This window comes from Cetorhinus maximus, chromosome 11 (genome assembly GCF_964194155.1).
Source record: "Cetorhinus maximus chromosome 11, sCetMax3.hap1.1, whole genome shotgun sequence".
NCBI classification, from domain to species: domain Eukaryota; kingdom Metazoa; phylum Chordata; class Chondrichthyes; order Lamniformes; family Cetorhinidae; genus Cetorhinus; species Cetorhinus maximus.
The window spans coordinates 78297742-78322192 of record NC_135889.1 but is presented as its reverse complement, the minus strand read 5'-3'; the positions used below and the strand labels follow the sequence as shown (position 1 = coordinate 78322192).

The 24451-nt window shown below is 43.1% G+C and overlaps 1 protein-coding gene across 1 annotated transcript in view; it reads left to right on the top strand.

Annotated features, from left to right (window-relative positions):
• The window catches only part of LOC144686705 (voltage-gated inwardly rectifying potassium channel KCNH7-like), a 219550-nt gene that overhangs the window by 106084 nt on the left and 89015 nt on the right, over positions 1–24451 (top strand). The window contains exon 3 of the mRNA XM_078552292.1: positions 16057–16482. Coding sequence (XP_078408418.1) covers positions 16057–16482 — 426 coding nt within the window. The remainder of the gene's footprint in view (positions 1–16056; positions 16483–24451) is intronic.

Below are 24451 nucleotides of genomic sequence, written 5' to 3'. Positions count from 1 at the left end.
AACAAGCTAATCTAATGATGTCTAGCTTGTATTTATTTTGATTATTATGTGAAGAGATTTTCTATTGATTGAATTAAGTGATTCATATCATAAATTGCTCTGTATGGTCATTTGCTCTCTAAGAAATAAAATAGTTTCATAATTTGTATTAGGCATCATCCAACCAAGTGTTTGCTTGGAACGCCTTGAAAAAAATTTGAGAGATTCATCTAGAGACATTGGACAGAGTCTTGTGCCCTTCCCTGTGATGAGTTTTGTGGTGGGAGGAGGCATTTAATCAGGCGGGACAGTGGTGTGTTGTGGCCCTGCCACCTCCCTGCCTCCGCCAGTTTAAATCCAGGCCAGGAAGGCCTGTGGATGGCATTCCACCCCGCCACCAACTGACACCCTTAAGTGGGCAATTAATGCCCTGTTGAGGGCCTCAATTGGCTCCCACTGGTATTAACCCAGCGATGGGTGGAGGACTCATCACCATAAGACCATAAGACATCGGAGCAGAAATGAGGCCATTCGGCCCATCGAGTCTGCTCCACCATTCAATCATGGCTGATAAATTTCTCAACCCCATTCTCCCGCCTTCTCCCCGTAACCTTTGATCCCTTTACCAATCAAGAACCTATCTATCTCAGTCTTAAAAACACTTAATGACCTGGCCTCCACAGCCTTCTGTGGCAATGAATGCCATAGATTCACCACTCTCTGGCTAAAGAAGTTTCTCCTCATCTCTGTTCTAAAAAGTCTTCCCTTTACTCTGAGGCTATGCCCTCGGGTCCTAGTTTCTCCTACTAATGGAAACATCTTCCCACGTCCACTCTATCCAGGCCTTTCAGTATTCTGTAAGTTTCAATCAGATCCCCCCTCATCCTTCTAAACTCCATTGAGTATAGACCCAGAGTCCTCAACGTTCCTCATACGTTAAGCCTTTCATTCCTGGGATCATTCTCGTGAACCTCCTCTGGACCCTCTCCAGGGCCAGCACATCCTTCCTGAGTTACGGGGCCCAAAATTGCTCACAATATTCTAAATGTAGTCTGACCAGAGCCTTACAAAGCCTCAGCAGCACATTCCTGCTTTTATATTCTAGTCCTCTCAAAATAAATGCCAACATTACATTTCCCTTCCTAACTACTGACTCAACCTGCAAGTTAACCTTAAGAGAATCCTGGACTAGGACTCCCAAGTCCCTTTGCATTCCAGATTTCTGAATTCTCTCCTCATTTAGAAAATAGTCTATGCCTCTATTCTTCCTACCAAAGTGCATGACCTCACACTTCCCCACATTGTATTCCATCTGCCACTTCTTTGCCCACTCTCCTAACCTGTCTAAATCCTTCTGCAGCCTCCCCGCCTCCTCAATACTACCTGTCCCTCCACCTATCTTTGTATCATCTGCAAACTTAGCCAGGATGCCCTCAGTACCTTCATCTAGATCATTAATGTATAAAGTGAAAAGTTGTGATCCCAACACTGACCCCTGCGGAACTCCACTAGTCACCGGCCGCCATCCTGAGAAGGACCCCCTTATCCCCACTCTCTGCCTCCTGCCAGACAGCCAATCTTCTATCCATGCTAATACTTTGCCTCTAACACCATGGGCTCTTATCTTACTGAGCAGCCTCCTGTGCAGGAGCACAACAGGCAAACAGGATTCCATACAGGCCCCAGAGATCAAATGCTGATCAAGGAACCAGGCATCAGGAAGTGGGGGCCCCACTGAGAGCCATCCCCCTGCTTTTGCTGCCCAAACCCTCCCCCAGAAAGTGGAGATAAACGGGACATTTTCGGGTTAACAGACTATAACTAGTGGGGTAGCACAAGGATCAGTGCTTGGCCCTCAGCTATTTGTAAACTATTTCAATAACTAGATGGGAGATTGAGTGTAACGTATCCAAGTTTGCTGATTATACAAAGTCAGTTGGGAAAGTAGGTGATGAGGAGGCGGTGCAAAAGACTGCATATAAACAAGTTGGGTGAGTATAGGCACAGACATATACAATATGGTGATGTGTGAAGTTTTCCACTTTCATAGGAAAAATGAAAAAGACAGGATATGTTTTGAATAGTGAGAGACTGGGAACATTTGCACTCGAGAGATCTGATTGTACTTATTCATGAATCACAGAAAGTTAACATGAAGCTCCAGCAAGCAATTATGAAAAAAAATGATAAAGGAATTGGAGTAAAAGAGTAAAACAATCTTACTACAATTATACAAAGCATTGGTAAGGTCACATTTGAGGTACTGTGTTCAGTTTTGGTCTTCTTACCTGAGGAAGGATATGCTTGCTCTAGGCAGAGTGCAACAAAGTTTCACTAGACTGATTCCATATAAGGGGATCGTCCTATGTGGCGAGATTGAGTTCACTAGGCTATATTTCTTGGAGTTTAGAAAATAAGAGGCAAACTCATTGAAACATATTAAATCCTAAGGGGTTTGACAGGTTAAAACTGAAAAATGTTTCCCCTGGCTGGGGACTCTAGAACAAGGGTTTAAGTCTCACAGAATCACAGAATCACACAGTGCAGAAGAGGCCCTTTGGCCCATCGAGTCTGCACCAACACGTGAGAAACACTCATAATAAGGGGTTGGTCATTTAGGACTGAGATGAGAGAAATTTCTTCAAGAGTTGTGAATCTTTGGAATTCTCTAAACCAGAGAGCTGTGAATGCTCAGCTGTTAAATTTATCCAATATAGGTCAATAGAATTTTGGGACGAGAATTAAGGGATTTGGGAATAAAGAGGGAAGGTAGAGTTGAGGTAGAAGATCTGCCATGAACCTCTCAAAGTGCCAAATAGTCTATTCCAGCTCCTATTTCTTATGTTCCTGTTGTATCTGAGACTATAAAAAGGCACTATCTATGGCAAGCCTTAAGACTTCTAACAATGTGAAACTCATTTCTGTTTGAAAATTATCACTTTACAACAAATGATTTCTCCTCTGATATCCTCTACCCAACTTATTGTGCGAGCTGTTTATTATTTTGAATCTGCAAGTATATGGATTGAAAAGTTGAGGGAAATGTGTGTTTATTTTGAATGATTGTGATGTGCTTCAGCATGTAGCTATTAGCACACATGAGACTAGTAGAGATAATTGAGGTGAAAAATGATTTTCAGTGTAGTGAACGTAGGTGGAAACTGCTGAAAGAAGAAAGGAAGTGTAGACAGTTCCAATATATGTATTTGTGTTAAGGGCTTCCAATTTAAGTTTTACACAGCATACTGATACGGTACAAATCTTTCATCCTCTTTGGCAAACGCAATGCAAAATATTAGCGTCATAAAGCTCCAATTACATTTTGGCCACAACATTCATTTGATAATGTATCCAATTTTATTTTTGGGTTACTAACTGCATTCAATTCAATGTTACTAGAAACAGCTTACTTTATAAAGCTGGGACCAGATAGGAACCACCTAGATTTTTTAAAAATTCAGAACTAGGACTGTAGAATAATACTGCCTCTAAATGCATTTGGATTCTAACATAGGCCAGAAGTTTTACAACCCCATGGGAGTAGGTTGGCAGACAGGGTGGTGGTGGGGGTGGGGGGGGTGTGGGGGAGATATTGATTGGAATGGCAGGGGGTGCCAAGCTGGTCACCTATCCACCTCTGCAGTTATTTTACCAGTGGCAAGGTAGGTATTGGGCAATCCCCTCCATCCCCACCCCCACCTTGGGCCAATTAATTACACTTAAAGGGCCTGCTCCCATTGCCACTGGTATTTAAGCAATAGTGGGGGATGCCCAAGCCACATTGAGAGGCCACCATATTGGCAGCCTGGTTGGAGTGTGGGGGGTTCCTCCTGTTCAGGCACTCTGCGCTCTCTGCTCCCAGTGGCGTTGCTGGGACTGCAGAGCTGCCGGCCAAATGATTAGGGCCGGAATCAAGACCTGAGCCAATTAACAACCAGCCAGTCATAAAATCAGGTTGAGGCTACTTGCTTTTCAGCCAGGGGTGGGGCCACCACTTCAGTGAAAAATTCTGGCCATAAACGCTGTCCTTCAACTTTAACAGCTTAGTGGTTATGTTACTGGACCAGTAATCTAGAGGCCTGAACACATAATCCAGAGAATGAGAGTTCATAATCTTACTGTGGCAGTATGAAAATTTTTATTCAAGTTAAAAAATGTGGGGGGAAAATTGCTTACAATAAAAGTCATCATGGAATATTTGAATTGTTGTAAAAACTCATGAATGTCTTTGAGGGAATAAAACTTTCCTATCTGGTCTCTGGCCACAGTCCACACCAATGTGGTTGACATATGCAGAAACCCATCATCATGTTTAAGATCCTTGAAATCAAGGCACTGAAGTATCCAATGGATAGAAGACTTTTTGACAGCTGTAAGTAATAACTAGCAAAGGAAGGTAGCTGGTGTTGTTTGAGTCTAATCATCTCAGTCCCAGGACATCGCTGCAGGAGCTCCTCAGGGTAGTTTCCTAGGCCCAACCATTTTCAGCTACTTCATCAATGAACTTCCCTCCAGCATAAGGTCAGAACTGGGGATGTTCGCTGATGATTGCATTGTGTTCAACACCATTTGCGTCTCCTCAGGTACTGAAATACTCCGTGTCCATATGCAGCAAGACCTATTTAGCTTTCAAGTTTGGGCTGATCAGTGGCAAGTAACATTCTTACCACACAAGTGCCAGGCAATGACCATCTCAAATGAGAGAGAATTTAACCATCTCCTTTTGACACTCACTGGTATTACCATCACTGAAAATCCTACCATCAATGTCCTGGGGGTTACCATTGACCAGAAACATAATTGGGCCAGCCATTTAAATACTGTGGCAACATGAACAGGCCAGAGGCTGGGAATTCTGCAGCAAGCAAGTCACCTCCTGATTCCCCAAAGCCTGTCCACCATCTACAAAGTACAAGTCAGGAGTGTGGTGGAATACTCTCTACTTTCCTGGATAAGTACAGCTCCAACAACACTCAAGAAGCTCAACACTATCCAGGACAAAGTAGTCCACTTGATTGGCACGCCATCCATCACCTTAAACGTGCACTCCCTTCACCACCAACACACAGTGGCAGCAGTGTGTACCATATACGAGATGCACTGTAGCATCTTACCAAAGATTCTTTGGCAGCACTCAACAAACTGGAAATCTCTACCATCCAGAAGAATAAGAGCAGCAGATATATGGGAACACCACCCCCTGCAAGTTTCCCTCAAGTCATCTATCATCTTGACCTGGAACTATTTTGCCATTCCTTCACTGTCGCTGGGTCAAATTCCTGGAGCTCCCTAACAGCACTGTATGTGTACCTACACCAGACGGACTGCAGCAGTTCAAGAAGGTGATTCACCATCATGTTCTCAAGGGCAACTAGGGATGGGCAACAAACGCTGACTTTGCCGTGGCACTCACATCCGATGAAATAATAAAAAAGATCCCATGGCACTATTTCATAGAACAGTAGGGGAGTTATCCCTGGTGTTCTGGCTAAATAACATCCAAAACAAAACAGATTAACTAACATTGCTGTTTGTGGAAAATTGCTATGTACAAATTGGCTGTTCCATTTCCTACATTACAACAGTGACTACACTTCAAAAGTACTTAATTGCTTGTAACGTGCTTCGTAAAAGGCGCTATAAATGAAAGTTTTAATTTTGAAAAAAAAACACAATAAATTTCCACTGTAGAAATTCCTATGGGTTATGAATCAATCTGTATCTAACCTAGATGAACATACTCCATCGCTTGCATTGTATTAATTTGTTTAAAAGTCTAAGTGAAAGGCCAAGGCCCACAGCACAGAATGTCAGCAAGGTTGAAAAGAACAAGAGGAGACATGAGATAAAACAAGTAGTGATAAGGTGGTGTCAGGCTTAGGTTTTTGAAGCTTGGAAGGGAAAGATAAAGGGTAATAAGAATTTGTGCAGTTTTGAAATTTTAAAAAATTGAATTGTAGTAGGAGACAGTGCAATGATTCACAAAGATGCAGAGAGAAATGTGTTTGCCCAGTTGAGGCCCTGATTGAAGTCAATGTTGGGGTGGGGTGAAATGTGGGCATACAGTTGGGCAGACCCAGAAAAGCAGGAAGGAACCAGTGGCATAGAGTTGGAAGGGATTGCAGTGGTGGAGTGCAGCAGAGCCATGAAAGCTTAATAGGCTCCTCGTCTTCCCGCTTCTTAAATTAGGGAACAGTGCCAGTTGATTTTAGCAAGGAGAAAGGTGATAAATGAGTTAAACTTCATACAGGGCAGCGTATGGGATGTGGGGTCTTGAACAGAGGTCCAGAACAGAGCTTAAGCCAGTTTAGAAGTTATTAAAAAACATAAAACAAAATAATGCAGATGCTGGACACCTGAAACAGAAACAGTTCTTTAAGTATTTCTAGCATTTGTTTTTGTTTTAAGTTATTGGAAAAGTTGGGGTTGGGGGTGACAAATAATTAGATGAGGGTTTTGATGGCAGTGGGGGTGAAGTACAGATGGGTGTGGTAAATGGTGGTGGAACTAGGCAGTCTTGGTGACAAATTGGACGTGACTTTTGAAGCACAGCTCAGAATCAAGCAGGACACCATGTTTGTACACTGCTAGAGTCAGCTTGAGTGGGCAGCCAGGGAAGCGGGGAGGGAGTGGGGAGGGAGGGTGGAATCAGGACCATGGTCTGGACTTGAAGATAAATCAAAAAGTACAGCAACATTAACTGGGGAAAGTCTGTGAGAACAATTCCAACTGCAAGAGAAAACAAATGTGGAAAACATAGAGAGGAAGACAAAGTAAATGCAAGAGAAGCAAAGACAAGAAGAGAGACAACTTCTTTACTTTTGTCTAATAGCAACACCATGGAAGATGAACTTGTATATTTTTAATTCACAGAAACATATAACACCAGGAGCTTTACATAAAATCTTGAGGCTATTTTTATAGTCTGATTTTTTTTTGAACTTTGAATATCAAAGTGGCTTTACTGCCACCTAGAGGAAAATAGTATTATTTTTAACTTCAAAAGGAACATTTGAAAAGGTTTGAAAACAATAAATGTTGTGTTGTGGAAGGACTTTGATCTCCCTTACTGAGGCTGACACCCAGGGGTCGAGTTTAACTCATGGTGGGAAGCCGGCGGGAATGGGCATCAGTCCGGTGTGGGATGGTGATTTGGAGATTGAGCCTATTTTAACTACCAAGCCCCAAGTGAATGCCACCGGTCAGTTGCTCGGCCGATTCTGGCGGGAAACAGCTGCTGGTTGTCAGGAAGGGCTGAAAATTGGATGTTCCATAGGCCAGCTGCCAGAAAAAGGCTGTCAGCACCAAGGTGAGTTCAGGGGGCCGTTCCAAGAGTTGGGCGGATGGATAGGACAGTAGTAGCAAAGGTACTTATTAAATCTTATGGGACCTGGTGTAGCACTGTTTGGAGGAATGCTTTTGTGCACTGCTGCCTTTTGTGTACTATGGCTTGCCATAGTCATGTGACCTGAGTTCATCAGGTAAAACAAAGGCTTTGAGCAGAAGCCATTTTTACAGCCCACATGGAACATGGTAAAGGAGTGTGCAGCAGAAATTGAGTGTATTTTGATAGCTGTAAGAGAGCCAGCTTCTGTAAGAAACAGCAGAGAATAATTAAAACTTCAGTCTACAAATTTGTACAGATGAAGACATGAAGGGCGATTTGAAAATGAATGGGAAATTCTTCCCGTCTCAATCGTAGATCTATGAAATTCCACAAAGTTAAATAAGAAATCTGTGCTGGGGAAAGAGTGTTACAAGCTGTATTGGACCCTAAAACTTTCGGAGGAGCAGAAAAGCCAAATTGTGGAGGCCTTAAGGACCCACTTTGAATTCTTTGCTGATATTATTTATGAACATTGCATGTTCACCACCAGAGCTCAGGAAGAGGGGGAGAATATTGATTGGTATGTGACTGCATTGAGACGTCTAGTTGAATCTTTTGAATTTGAGCAACTGAAGGATGACCTGGTCAGATGTAGAATTGTCTTAGGAAAAAGAGATCCTGCTGTGAGGGCACATCTACTGAGAGAAGAAAAACTTACTCGCAAGAAAACTATTGATGTGCAGAAGCTCAGATGTGGTCAGTCATCAGCTGGAGAGCATTGATAGGAGAACTGACTAGGCTTTGCACTCTGCAGAGAGGCAATCCAGGCCTTCCAAGCACAAGACATTGGAGAGAAAGAAGGACTATGTACAGAATGGCAGCAGAAAGATTAAAGCCAAGTACAGGATGTAAATATTGCGGAGGACACCACACAAAAGGAACAGAAGCATGTTCAGCCTGGAGAAAGCAGTGCTCTAACTGCAAGAAGCTGAATCATTTTGCACGCAAGGGCTTTACTGGAAAGAGGAAAAGCAAACCTTTAAGGATGGTTGCTAGAGAGACGTCAGGTGATGTTTCTGACAAATCACTCTACTCTAAAACAGGTTGGCACCATCAAGTCTCAAGGTAAAAAAGTAGTTTGTGACTATTGGAATGTTGACTGCAGAAGGAAGGCAGCAAGTTAATATGAAGTGTCAGGTAGACACCGGTGCTAGATGCAACATCATAAGCTTCGCAGACCAGTGTGAAGTTGCTCAAGATAGTGACCTGAAAATTAAGCCATCGAAGGTTAGGTTGAGGCTTTATGATGGAACAATGCTCACCCCAAGAGGACAAACTAAGCCCAATGCAATGGGAAGAAAAACGATCAGCAGTTCCAAATAGTAAACATGACTTCATCTCAGCTGAAACAAGGCAAAACCTTAGACTGGTAAGCCTCCATGTACCAGAAGAGATTTGCAGGTCTCACATGGCAACAAGCCATTGATTGCTGAATCAGATCCTGACAGATTACAATGGGCCAAATCTTCTAAGGAGTGGCAAACAGCATCAGATTACCATGCTGCTCCGAATTACTTACCTTGCACCGAAACTCCGCATTTCTTGGCTGGACTTCTAAATCGGATTATCTCAGAAATGTGGAGGGTAGAATCCTCCTTCGTAGTGCAAGAGCATCAGGGGAAAGCCAAACATGCTACCTTTTTAAAGCGCTAGCCGCCTTATTCTGGTAAACTTAAGTCGTCAGCCAGAAGTGCCGAGTTGATGATCCATCTCAGCTTCCTCCTGAGGTCTCCAGTATCATAGACATCAGTCTTCAGCCAATTCAATTTACTCCATGCGACATCAAGAAAATGGCTGAAATCACTGGATGCTGCAAAGGCTATGGGCCCTGACAACATTCCAGCAGTAGTACTGGAGACATGTGCTCCAGAGCTTGCCGTACACCCTAGCCAAGATGTTCCAGTACAGCTACAACATTGGCATCTACCCAACAATGTGGAAATTGCCCAGTTATATCCTGTCCACAAAAAGCAGGACAAATCCTACCTGGCCAATTACTGCCCCATCAGTCTACTCTCGATAATCAGCAAAGTGATGGCAAGTATCATCAACAGTGCTATTGAGCGTCACTTACTCAGCAATAAGCTGCTCACTGACACTCAGTTGGGTTCCACCAGGGTCACTCAGCTCCTGACCTCATTACAACCTTGGTCCAAACATAGACAAAAGAACTGAACTCAAGAGGTGAGGTGAGAATGACTGCCCTTAACATGAAGGCAAAGCATTTGACTGAGTGTGGCATTAAGGAGCCTGAGCAAAATTGAAGTCGATGGGAATCAGGTGAAAACGCTCCACTGGTTGGAGTCAAAGGAAGATGGTTGTGGTTGTTCGATGTCAATCACCTCAGCCCCGGGACATCACTCCAGGAACTCCTGAGGTTAGTGTCCTAAGCCCAACCATCTTCAACTGCTTCATCAATGACCTTCCCTCCATCATAAGGTCAGAAGTGGGGATGTGCACTGATGATTGCACAATGTTCAGCACCATTCATGACTCCTTAGGTACTGAAGCAGCTCACGCCTTTCTGCAGCAAGACCTGGACAATATTCAGGCTTGGGCTAAGTGACAAGTAACATTTGCACCACACAAGTGCCAGGCAATGACCATCTCCAACAAGAGAGAGTATAACCATCTCCCCTTGACATTCAATGGCATTACCATTGCTGAACCCTCCACTATCAACATCCTGGGGGTTACCATTAACCAGAAACTGAACTGGACCAGCCATATAAATACTGTGGCAACAAGAGCAGGTCAGAGGTTGGAAATTCTGTGGACAGTAACTCACCTCCTGACTCCCCAAAGCCTGTCCATCATTTACAAGACATAAGTCAGGAGTGTGATGGAATAGGCTCTACTTGCCTGAATGAGTGCAGCTCCAACAACACTCATGAAGCTTGACACCATCCAGGACAAAGCACCCCGCTTGATTGGCATCCCATCCACCACCTTCAACATTCACTCCCTCCATCACCAACGCACAATGGCAACAGTGTGTACCACTTACAAGATGCACTGCAGCAACTCACCAATGTTTCTTAGACAGCACCTTCTAAACCCGCTACCTTTACCACAAAGAAGGACAAGAGCAGCAAATTCATGGGAATACCATGGCCTGAAAGTTCCCCTCCAAGCCTCACACCAGCCTGACTTGGAAATATATCACTGTTCCTTCATTGTCACTGGGTCAAAATCCTGGAACTCCCTCCCTAACAGCACTGTGGGTGTACCTACACCACATGGACTGCAGTGGTTCAAGAAGGCAGCTCACCACCACCTTCTCAAGGGAAATTAGAGATGTAAAACAAATGCTGGTCTAGCCAGTGAGGCCTAGTCCCATGAGCAATTTTTTTTTAAAGTCCCAAAGCTTTTGACAAGCTGCAGAGAGAAGGTAACTATGTAAGGTAAATGGGTGAGAGGTAGGGTGGCAGATAAGTGGGTGAGTAGTTAGGGTGGGTCGGGGGGGTAGTCCGTTGCAGGGGTAGTAAGATGGGGGGGGTAGTCAGGTGTCAGGAGGGGTAGTTGGGTGGGAGGGGTAGCCGGGTGGGGCATAGTCAGATGGTTGGAGGGATAGTCAGTGGGGTGTAGTTGGGTCAGGGGTTAGTTGGCAGACTGGGGGGTAGTCAGGAATTGAGATGTGTAGTCGGGTGGGGGCAGGTAGTCGTTTGGGGAGTTAGTTTGGTAGGGGAGTAGCCTAGGGCAGTCAGGTTATCAGGGGGCTGGTAACTCGGTGGCGGGGCCATCGGGTGGTTGGGTGGCAGTTGGGAGGTTTGTGGGGATAGTCAGGTGGGGGGTTAGTCAGGTCGTCAGGGGGTAGTTGGGTGGGAGGGGTAATCGGGTGGGGTGTAGTTGGGTCAGGGGGTAGTCGGGCGACTGAAGGGGTATTCAGGGGGTCCAGTGGGGAGCAGTGGGTGGGTAGTCAGTAGTATATTTACCCAAGAGTTAGAACTGTTTTTAATCCTTCTAACTTTTCCTGGGTAACTATTCTGCTAAGTAAGTCAGAACCATCTGAAGTCTCCGACTCTAGAATTTCAGAGGTTTTCAAATGCAGGGGAATTGTCCATCCTAAGTCCAAACTTCCAAGGAAATTCCCACATTGTCAGTGCATGGGGACTTCAGGGATTCCCTAGCACAGCTTGGGGTGTAACTCCAGGGTACGACCATCTGGAGAACGGAAGTCCTGGGCCAAAGGTGTTTTCACAGGCCTTGGATGTCTTACTGTTGAATGTCATCTTGAAGTAGGTGAGAGTGTGAGACCGAATCAGCATCGTCAAGGAGAGTTCCAGCTGCTCTCAAGTCCAGCCTGAAAGACAAGATAGAGGAGCTTGAAAAGATGGGAATAATCAAGAAAGTGACAACTCCTACAGATTGGATTAGCAGTATGATAGCAGTGAAAAATTAACTGGACAGCTGCAAGTGTGCATAGATCCAAAAGACTTCAATAAAACTTTAAAGAGTTCTCATTACCCCATACCAATCATTGAAGAAATGTTGCCGCAACTTGCCAAGGCCAAGGTCTTTATCACCCTAGATGTGAAGGATGGATACTGGCAAGTGAAGTTGGATTAAAGCAGCAATTTCCTGACTATGTTCTGCGCACCATTTGGGAATTACAGATGGTTGCACATGCCATTTGGCATTTCTACTGCTCTGGAACAATATCAACACAGAAAGCATGAGATAGTCAATGACCTTTGAGGAGTGGAAGTCGTAGTGGATGATCTGCTAGTCTATGGATATGGAGGTATGATGGAAGAAGCCATCACAGACCATGATCAGAAACTAGTGAGACTGCTAGAGAGAGCTCACCTGATAAACCTGAAGCTGAACAAGAAAAAACTTCAATTGAAGCTGACTGAATTTAAGGACATAGGTCATGTATTGACAGCGAAAGGACTTCGCCCTGATCCTGATAAGGTATGAGCTGTAGTAGAGATGCAACAACCAACAAATATGAAAGCAATGCACCAATCTGTAGGATTTGTGAACTATCTAGCTGAGTTCTTGCCCAAATTGTCATCAGAGTGTGAACCTCTGCGCAAGCTCAATGCAAAGGATGTTCAGTGATATTGAGGCACTGAATCAGAATCATTCGCATCAGACAACCAGTGACAACAATGCCAATGCTGAGTTACTGTGATATCAATGACGAAGTCACCCTGCAGAGTGATGCCAGCAAAACAGGGCTTGGAGCAACCCTCATACAGCAAGGACAACCAGTTGCATTTGCATCCAGAGTGTTAATGCAAACTCAACAATGTTACCCACAGATTGAGAAAGAGTGCCTAGCTATTGTTTTTGCTTGTGAGCATTTTAATCAATACCTGTTAGGGAGAGACAAAGTGATGTTAGAGTCAGACCACAAGCCACCAAAGCAGCTTTCTCAAATCACTTCTATCTCCTCCAAAGCACCTGCAGAGGATGTTATCTCGTTTACAGATGACTGTGGGATCACCCATGTTACGATAGTGGTACGCCTGGTTGATTCTAACCAGCCTGAGTATTAGTCACAGTGATGAGGTATGCCTTTCTGTGAAAATCAAAGAGGTCTAGTCCCAATCTTTGCCAAGGTCTATCTGGGAAACTAGACGGTAATAAGGGCTGTGTGTGTGGATGACTATTTATGGCGCAAGTGTGGCATGACAAGACAAAATCTTGAATTGTCTTTGAAATGCCTGGCCACGGTGCAGATTGTTGTGCACAATCTCTACACTTCGCTATTCCCAAGTGACCACCATGGAATCTAGGAAGAATCTCTTCCCTCATAGTCTTCGGTATTACCAGACGGCGGTTGAAGACTAGAAAATCAGCCATTAGCATTAGATGCTTTCTGCGTTCGTGATATTTGTGTGGGAGCTTGTCATTCGAGCTGTATTTTGACCATCCTTCTTGGCAAAATTTCCTGACCTGGGTCAACTCCACATCTCCCTTCCGTGCTTTCCTGGCTTTTTGAAGCTTTTGCATGGAGACTGGTAAGGAATTCACTATGACTGAGAAGAATGCTTCCATCTCGGAAGCAAGTATGAAGTCCTGGGCAACAGCGTGATCAACCATCAGCTGTGGTCCCGATTTCCCTGGCACATACACAGCTGTGTATTGGTAACACACCAGCCTAAGCCTGAAAATTTGGTGCATAGAGGCATTCTGACGATCTCTGTAGTGTTCAAGAGGGTGACCAATGGTTTATGGCCTGTCTCAATTTGGAATGGTAATCCCATCAGATAAACCGAGATTCTCTCTGAAGCCCGGGTCACTGCCAATGCCTCTTTCTCTATGGTTACATAGCATTGCTCCAGTTCAGACAACAGCCTGGAGGCAAAGTAGACAGGCTTACTGTTTCCATCCTTCTGGGCTTGGATGAGTACAGCTCCAAGGCCTATCGAGGATGCAATGGAAGCCACCACCGTGGGTAAACTGGGATCATAATGCACCAGGGTGACTGACGCTGACATCACTACTGATTCTCAGTGTGTTTCTCAAGAAGGTAAGTTTTCAGGCTCTTGCTACTAACAGGTTTTCTTTCAGTTGCTTGCTGTGGGTGTTCTGTCAATGGCACCAAATGGCTGTTAGATTTGTGTCACCACCACTGCTGCCATGTTTTGTGGATTGATCCCTTGGCTTAACCAATGCAGGGAATGTCTCCCTCTTACCATGAGTAACTCTGGTCTGACCCAGGCTGGTTACTTCAAAACTACTTTATTTATACTATATACACTTGCACATGATGAGCTACAAGGTAAGCACATCTCTCTTGAGTACAGACTATTCCATCTGCTCCACAGCGTCTCTCGCACATGACTGCTGATGTCACTGTTACTCATGCAACCCATCACTAACTCATTACCATAGCTATTAACCTATTATATTATAGTTATGGCAGCCCTGACATTGTGATGAGCAACAATGATCCTCAGTTCATGACTGAAAAATTTAGGAACTTCATGAATGATTGGGAAATTCAGTATTACACATCATCTCCACACTATCCCCAGTCAAATGGAAAGGCTGAGGCAGCGGTGAAAATTGCCAAAGGGATCATCAAAAAATCGAGTAGACCGAGCACAGATGTGTACAAGGTGATCTTAGACTGGAGAAACACACCTACTGAAAGCATGGAAAGTAGTCCAGTGCAGTGACTAATGTCATGCCACACCCGAACTACTTTTCTAATACCTATTGAAGCCATAAGTGCTAACAGGAGTGAGTGACAAAATCAAAGTGAAACAAGTGAAAGCCAAATTTCACTTTGAGAAAGCTTCCAAATCATTGCCAGGGCTGAGAGTTGGAGACCGGTCAGAGTGCAAACATTCAATGCACTCAACAAAAGTCAGCCAACTTGACAATTTGAACCTGTGTAAAGCAGTTATTACCTTCATCGTACAGGGTGAAAGTGAACGACCGGATATATCATCACAACTGCAGATACACCAAAGAAGCTGCTCCTTCACAGCAGATGAGGAATTGATTTCGTCAACTGAACAAGAAATGGAACAACCGTCAGTCCCAGAGGTCAACTGCTCCCCAACAAATGCAACGGATCAGCAACAACACTCACCACGGCAATAACATTCACCAGAGAGGCAACCTCACCCCAGGAACCAGAAGACATCGGGCGAACAGCCAACAAGGATCTACAGGTGTACCATTGGAAGACCTGAAGGCTTTAAAGATCACGTGTGCAATGCATGTTCAGAGACAGACAAAAGTGAACACTAGTGAAGACTAGTATGAACAGCTTTCTGTTCACGCGTGATGACTTTCTTTATAGATCATGTCTGTGGGTAATTTGCAACTGCAAATGATAGTTCGTTCAGTGTTTTTTTCTTTTTATGAAAAGGGGGATGTTTGGAGAAATGCTCTTGTATACTGCTGCCTTCCCAGAAGGAGGAAAAACATTTCAGACCAGTATTCTTATTTTCCAGTTTTACTGGTGTTCCAATTTAAGGTATACAAGACCAATTCGAACTAGTATTTTTATTTCCCAGTTTTTACTGTTTTTCCTTTCCGGGTTTTGTGTACTGCAGCTTGCCATAGTCATGTGATCTCTGAGGTCATGTGGGGTTAAAGAGAAAGGCTTTGGGCAGCAGCTATTGGCATCCCATGTACCTTATGGAATTCTCTCCTTTATGTATTAATGAGGCTGTGACCAGAGCCCAGCAGGAAGCTCATCAACTGTGAAAACCAGTAGTGATAAAGATTGGCAAGTATAGATGGGGGAAATGGAGCCATTCTGTTTTAATTGCTCCCGGGTTCCTTTTCTGCTGATCAGGGAGTTGAAATCCCCCCTCAACTTTCCAACAGATACTTATGTTTCTTTTTCCATGTTTTCCTGCAAAGTAACTTCTGGATCAATTGAAATTTTCAGGATCGTGATCAATAGATTTTTGTTCGGTAAAGATATCAAGAAATTTGGATCAGAAGCGAGTAAATGGAGTTGAATGTACAGATAGAATCATAAAACAGGCTCAAAGGGCTGAATGGTCCATTTATATCCTGTGTTCCTCAGTAAAAAAGACAAACTCATCGTAGTTTCTAAATAATATACAACCATGTGATTTCTGGTAAAACTGTAATTATTTTTCATTGCTTGTCAACTTTATGACAGAAACCTGTATCAGTAGTGTACACAAATTGGGCTAAATTTGAAAAGTTATTGCATTCTAACATCTGTCCATTTCTCCACCCAACAGGTTCTATCCCTGGGAGCTGATGTTTTACCAGAGTACAAGCTTCAGACTCCTCGCATCCACAAGCTCACCATCCTGCACTATAGTCCTTTCAAGGCTGTCTGGGATTGGCTAATTCTGCTACTAGTAATTTACACAGCTATCTTCACTCCCTACTCTGCAGCCTTTTTACTTAATGACAGGGAGGAGCAAAAGAGAAGAGAGTGCGGATACTCCTGCAGCCCACTGAATGTCGTAGATTTAATAGTGGATATTATGTTCATTATTGATATTCTAATAAACTTCAGAACGACTTATGTAAACCAAAATGAAGAAGTGGTCAGTCATCCAGCAAAAATTGCAATTCACTACTTCAAAGGCTGGTTCCTCATTGATATGGTTGCTGCTATACCTTTTGACCTGCTGATTTTTGGATCTGGGTCAGATGAAGTAAGTCATGAAAATTACGCTAAGTTTAATATTTATGGAAAAGAAAACCCTAAAAGCATGAAAATGCTTAGAATTCCCTAATGAAGGCTAAAATGTATTTTCTATACCTGAGGCTGACTTAGGATTTTATGCAGTAAAATGTCTCAAGCTACTAATCACTGCTATCAGAAGGAAATGTGTGATGTTGCTTATTGGTGTTCCAAGTAGATTTTCGATGTTTGTAAACTGGTTAAGTTACCTTTTGGGTACTAATAGGTGGGTTGATATGTATTATTCAAATTAACTGTTAACTTAACCAGGTAGAATCTCCTCATATACCTAAGATGCACAGTAAAAGTTGCATTCCTAGACTGGCATATAAAAGTAACAGATTTAGCACTTGGTGAAGTTTAGTTCAAAGACAAAATGGCGCTAGCTGAGGATGGCTTAAATCAGGAATGTAGATGTAAATGGATTTGACTCTGTTGTGAAATGTTTAAAATCACATGACCCATACAGCTTGGTTTAAACTTACAAGTGTCTGCAATCCTATGGATGGACAAGGGATGAGTACATGAGTTTCTGAGGGCAGACCTGGCTTCAAAATGAATTTCACTAAGCTAAAGAATCCTAAACTCAAAGTCACTCTACAGGTTTACATGGAATGCAAGGAGACAAGCTATGATTCTTTTTCTCCACCAACGTGGAGAAGTTCCTTGAATACAAATAACAAGCAAAACTAGTTAGAACATTGGGCACTTACCCAGAATCAGGTATATGTTCAGAATTAGGCTGCAGGAAATGAAGATAAGTGCTCACTGCATGACCACCAAAAATGTGAGTAATGTTTACTACCATGGTCCAGTTGAATGATGGAACAGTCTTGAGAAGCTAAATGCCTTACTTCCATTCCTATGACCTGGATGGTTTGGAGATTATTGATTGCTGTTACAGCTACGTCCATTCAGGTGAGCAGTGATTATTCCACCGTAATCTTGACTTAAGCTACTCATTGCAGAGCACCCAGTCTTTGCCCTTCTCTTGTAATCATGCTGTTCAGCTTTGCTAAACTCAAGATGGTGAGCAACTTGGTGATAATGATGACTCTGAAGGTTACTTCCCACTTGTCAGCCCAAACAGCACTATTATCCTGCTGTAGGCAGGGGCTGCTCCCTTATTGAGGAACTTCTGAATGAAACTCTTTCGAGTTATCAACAGTCACAGATTGCAACTCTTTCGAGTACAATCACAGTTCTTGGTTTCCGGGAGTGGGACATGAACCCACAACCCTCTGATTCAAAGGCGAGGGTGCTATGAACTGAGCCACAGCTGACACCTCAAAGGAAGGGGGAGGGCTGTTTGTGCTTTCCAGTCACTGCCGACATGGTTACTATTGCAACTCTTTCGAGTACAATCACAGTTCTTGGTTTCCAGGAGTGGGACATGAACCCACAACCCTCTGATTCAAAGGCGAGGGTGCTATGAACTGAGCCACAGCTGACACCTCCAACTTCTGAATGAAACTCTTTCGAGTTATCAACAGTCACAGATTGCAACTCTTTCGAGTGCAATCACGTTCTTGGTTTCCGGGAGTGGGACATGAACCCACAACCCTCTGATTCAAAGGCGAGGGTGCTATGAACTGAGCCACAGCTGACACCTCCAACTTCTGAATGAAGCTGAACAGTGTTGAACCATCAGCAAATGTGCCCTGAACTTATGATGGAGGGATTATCATTGGTGAAACAGCTGAAGATGGTTGAGCTAAGGATGCTTTCCTGAAAAAACCCTGATATAATGTCCTAGTTTTTTGATGATTGACCTCCGACAACCACAATCAGCTTTCTTTGAGTCAGGTATGACTCCAGCCACTGAAGATCTTTCCCTTTGACACACACAGGTTTCAATTTTGGTACAGTTTCTTGGTGTCATATGTGTTTAATGCTACCTTAATATGAAGGGAAGCTGCTCTCACTTCTCCTCGCAGTCAGCTGTCCATCCATGCCTGGATCGAGGCTGTGACAAGTTGTCCTGCAACTTCTGTGCTTCAGTGAGCATATTTTTGTTTGGTAAATATTGTTTGATGGCAGTATTGATTACTCATTCAACCATTTTGCTGATAATTTCAAGGAGGCTGATAGGGTGATAATTGGTAAATTGATGGAGTTAGATTTACCTTGCTTTTGGGGATGGGACATACCTGAGCAATCTTTCTATTGGCTGTCTGCTGATATTATAACTGCACTGGAGTTGGGGTTTGGCAGAGGGTGGGGTTTGGAGGCAGTGGTGGTTGTTGACTAGCTTTGGTGAACAGAACTTCAGCACAATGGCCAGAATGTTTCAGAGCCCCATTGCCTTTGCTATGTCCAGTGCACTCAAACACTTCTTAATGTCACATGGAATGGACTAAATTGGCACCAATTATGGTGGAATTGCAGGGGGAGAAGAGTAGGATTATCCACAAGACTTTGGCTGAAGATACTTGCAAGCATTTCAACCAATCTCTTAATCGCTGTCCTTGCAATTCAGTCTTGTATCTTACAGATTCTCCAATCTAAAGAGGTTGTCCTGCAAACTCTAACATCCAGTTTGTTAGAGTCATCTTCAAAGTTAATGGCATACAACAGTATCACCAGAAAATAACATTCAAGGTTTTATAACATCACTCCAGAATCTTTTACATAATGTCTAAATGCTCCTACTGACATGTGCAGGAACTTTCCAGCCACTCCAATGAGGTGCTTGTCAAGTACAAACAGGCTGGAGAACCAGTGTTACAAGCCTCCACTCTGCTGAATAACACCCTGGAAACATACATATGGGGCATTAGGCAAAAGAAAATCATCCTTTTGCCTTCCTCCTGTCAGAATGGTGGGAAGTTAAGTAATGCTGAAAGTGACTTTGAACATGTATGCTAGGGTGACACTGGACAAGGGAATTTGGTGTTTCCAAGTATAACTCGTTTCATTCATTCTTTCAATGAGCAGGTTCAAATTGATAAATTTATGTATGTGAAAATGGTGGGTGGGGGAGAAGAGGGAAGAGGGAAAAATTCCTGTCTATCATTTTGGGAACTTGGTTGTTGAGTACTTTAATTCCGAGTGCTATAAAACACAATTTCTGGACCTGTATTTGGAATTGACCAGTTGATTTGAAATAGAGAGTGCAACTGCTCATATTCAGTTTGGAAATCTTGTGTTGTGATGGATTCTCCTCCTGTCCCTTCAATGGACCAGTGTTCAGCAAGGAGGCTAATTGTTCACCATCTAGGTTGGTGTCGTCTCATATGTGGTGTTAAGCAAAATCGTGATTTGAAGATTTGATTGGAAACATTACATATGAAGTTGCAGTTAGGGATGTGGATGAAGGCACTGGCTTTGCGGCGTGCTTCTTTGTCCTATAGGGGCTTGACTCTGTTCCTGTCAAATGATGTGATTGCTTGCTGACAGACACTCCTCCATCTGTCCAGGGTTTTTCTCTCATGTAGTGGGGTTCAACTAATAGGCTCTGAAATTGACTTTCAGAATGTTTTTGTACCTCAGTTTGGGACGTCCTATGGTGCAGGTTCCCGTGTTCAGCTGGCTGTAGAATACCACCATTGGTGTGCGGGAATCCTCCATGCGAACCAGGTGGCCAACCCATCCAGAAGGAAAAAGCAGTAAAAACTGGGAAATGAGAATACTGGTCTGAACTGGCCTTGTATACCTTAAAGTGGAACACCAGTAAAACTAGGAAATAAGAGTACTGGTCCGAACTGCTTTTTCCTTCTGGGAAAGCTGAGATCCCTAATCAGATGCTTTTCTTCTCATCAATGGCACGAAGGCTGTGTAATGGCTCCAGTTCTGTTTGCCATCTACTTTTTAGCTATGGCCTTTCATGCATTCAAAGATCCCGAATTAGGAGTATATATTCAGTTGAGGGCAAATGGCAACTTCTTCAATCTGCAAAGTTTGTTAATACTAACAGCAGAAAAAGACTTAAATAGGCTTTTTAATTAGTATTGTTAGGATTTTCCATGTGATGGTGGAATTACTCACCTGTCTTTCAATATTCTAGTTTGTGCCACAGGAAATTATTTATGCATGTTGACATGCTTAAACCACCTCTTTGACTCCTGCCCTCAATTTGGTTGGATATCACCCGTGTGCTAAAATTATATGAGGCAGGAGCTTCAATTAGAGACATTTTCCATTGTTTACCTGCTCAGGGAAAGTTTGAAGAATCACAGAATTGTTACAGTGCAGAAGGAGGCCATTCGGCCCATCATGTCTGCACCGGCTCTCCAAATGAGCAATTCACTTAGTGCCAATCTCCCCCTGCTTTCTTCCTCTTCGAATAATAGTCCAATTCCCTTTTGAAAGCCTCAATTGAAACTGACTCCACCGCAGACCCAGGCAATGCATTTTAGTCCTCAACCACTCGCTGCGTGAAGAGGTTTTCTCTCATATCGCTTTTGCTTCTTCTGCAAATTACTTTACATCTGTGTCCTCTCATTCTCAATCTGTTCATGATTGAGAACAGTTTCTCCCAGTCTATTCTGTCCATACTCCTCATGAGTTTGAATACCTCTATTAAATCTCCTCACAGCCTTCTCTTCTCCAAGGAAAACAGTCCTGACTTCTCCAAACTATCTTCATACCTGAGGTTCCTCATTCCTGGAACCATTCTCGCAAATCTTTTCTGCACTCCTTCCAATGCCTTCAAACCCTTCCTAATGGGCAGCATCCAGAACTGGACGCAAAACTCCAGCTGAGGCCAAACCAGGGCCCTATACAAGTTCAACAAAACCTCCTTGCTGAAGTACTCTATATCCCGATTAATAAAGCCTAGGATGCTGTATGCTTTATTAACCGCTCTATCAAACTGTCCTGCCACCTTCACTGACTTATGCATATATATATACCCAGGTTGCTCTGCTTCTGTAGCCCATTTTAAAATTGTACCCTTTATTTTATGTTGTCTCTCCATGTTCTTTGTACCAAAATGACTCACTTTCTCCACATTGAACGTCATCTGCCGCCTACCTCCCATATCCAGAAATTTGTCTATGTCCTTTTGAAGTTCTGTGTTATCCTCCTCACAGTTCACAATGCTTCCAAGCTTCATATCATGCACAAATTTTGAAATTGTGCCCTGTATAACAAAGTCTAGGTCATTACTTTAAATTACACCACCTGCCAGGGTGCCAACAACTGTCCCTAGAGCATTAGCCTGGGCCTCTGGATTACTAGTCCAATGACCTTATCACTACACCAACATCGTCCCACTAAGTCATTGGTATACCCAGTCTTTGGTGTGATAAACTGAGATTTCTGAACTAAAATGTGTTTGAGCTGCACCCATTATAGAAATGGCAGCTAAATTGAACTATGAAGCCCCAATGTGAAACCTCTGCTGAATGGTTTTAGAATTTCTTTTCAACAGTTGACCAGACTCCTCATGCGCAGTCACCACAATCCTTAGAGCATTTTTGGAGAGTTTTTGAACTGCCATTGAGTTTTTGAGGTGTATTGTCATAGAAACTCACTGTAAAAAGCTAAATCTCCTTCAGACTGTGTCAACTCAACTAGGGACTGGTCATGTGACTAAAATCCTTTAATTCCCAACTGCGCAAGAGAATTCTGCAGCAGTCCACAATAGTTTGTGTCAGCGCTCAATGCTTTGACAGTCATATCTGCCAGCTGTGCTTTGAAAGGGCAGTAATATAAAATTAATATTACTTGCTGAGAAGAACAAATGGATATTTATTTTGGTCAATATATGTCTCAACCTCCAGCAGATATCATTTTGCTAGCAATAAACTGTAGTTAACTCACCAATGAATTTGACATTTTAGTTATAATTCAAGTAAAAAATATCGACTTTCTATAAATGGAATGTTCTTTCTGTGAATATTAGAGGTTAGCCCTTTAAAAAGGTGCCACAAGTAGAATTAATGTGCAACTTGAGGAGTACTCATAGATCAGGCACATTTTCAACATTAATACCTAGAGCTTTGACATTGCAGTGAATGAGGAGCCTTTCAGAACTAGTCAGAGAGCAGAGGTTTGAATTTACAGCTCTCCACAGGGTGAGTTGTCAATCATAATGGGGCCATTTTGGGAAAGCATCGAAATGGGGAAACACTTATCCACTGCATGGGAGGGAAAATCAGAAGCTGCAATTTCTCATGCACATCCTAGCAGTAAGCTCCGTAGTCGCATAACAGAGGTCTGAAAGGAGGATGTATACTTGCCATCTTAATCTGGAAAGTAAAAACAGAGTACAAGTAAAGATTTTGCAAATATTACAACATTATATAGATGATTTAAAGATAAATAACTGCATTCTCCCGTCCGTTTGTTACACATTTGAATTGTAAACTTATAACTGATCCAGTAAATTTTACAAAATTTCACTGAAAGTCAGAGGAAGCATTCTTTTATGGGCTGAAATCTCCAGTTGGTGAGCAGGGACGGGGCCCGCTCACTGACGTGTAAAATGACGCGCGGTGACATCAGGTGGGTGTCCCGATGTCACCGAGCGTCATTTAGATTTTCAGTTCGGCGGGCGTGCAGCAGAATCAGCTGCGCGCCCACCGAACTGTCAAAGACCTGTTTAAAAACTAATTTAAACAAGTAAACGAGCTGCCCAAGTAACCTTAAGGTTGGCGGCCAGGCGAAGAACCCGGGCTGCCTTTGCATTTTTCATGGAACCACATCCACGGGCGGGATGAGGTTTCATGAAGTGTTGAAAAATTCAATATTTTTTTTTAAATCATTGATATGTCCCAGCTCATGTGACACCGTCACATGAGGGGACATGTTTTAAAAGTTTTTAAATACTTCATTTAGAAAGAGCACACTCCCGATTCAGGGAATACCCCACCGCTTGCACAGGGAGTGCTCAGCTTTTCCAGGCGAGTGTCATCTGGGTGGTCCTTAATTGGCCTGCCCACATAAAATGGTGGCACACACCCAATTGGGGGCGCCGATCGTATTTGCACTCGCTCCCACCCATCCCCGCACAACCCCCCCGATGGGGGTCAAAATTCAGCCCTATGTCAACATACCTTGTAATACACAATATGGCTTAATTTTGCAATCCCAGCAAAAATGAGTCTAATACACCCTGTTACAATCCCCATAGAGACTGGTAACTTTTGAAAAGAAATTTGAACTTCCAGTTAATAGCTGAATGGATGACAACAAGATTACCCATTTTACAATGTTTACTGTAACAAACAAACTAATAGCACAATTGACTAACTACTGTTTTTGTAGGCAACTTATTCTTTAAACTATAGAACATAATTTTTAACACAACTGAAAAAGCGCTATTAGGTATACATTACACTGTTCTTTCAGTAGACATTCTATTCTCTCAAGAATCGGTCCAAAATGATTCTTAGCTCCCAGGGGCTTATTCCAATCTTCTCCTTTCCCTACCTAAAATCTTTTAACTCCAAGAATTGTTTTTCACAGTGTGAGTTTTCATGGAGTCTTCTCCCTCCAGCTAAAGTTAGGCAAATCTTCCAGCCTTGTTTTAACTCCCTGTGAATTTGGTCTTTCCAATCTGAGTGTGAACTCCCATCCACATTCCTGCATGCCACAAGCTCTTACTGCCTATCGCTGCTCTTCCTCTCCTGGATCCTAGCAGACTAACTGTGCCTGTGAGGTTTCAGGGATATCTTAGAAGCCCTTCTCTCAAAGCCTATTTCCATGACAATATGAATCACATGGACCTTGTATTCAAGTAGAAATGATGATTAGTTATCCTTGAGAACCCAATTCTCTTTCATCTTGGACCTAAAAAAACATTTTAAAGCATAACTGTATACAACCTGACATTGTCAGCACTTTTCTGGAACTCTGGGGGCTTATAGTCTATCCACTGTTAACCATAGAACCATAGAAAAGTTACGGCACAGAAGGAGATCCTTCAGCCCATCGTGTCTGCACCAGCCGAAAAAGAAAAAAAAATATTAAAAACTCGCTGCCCTTTTTAATCC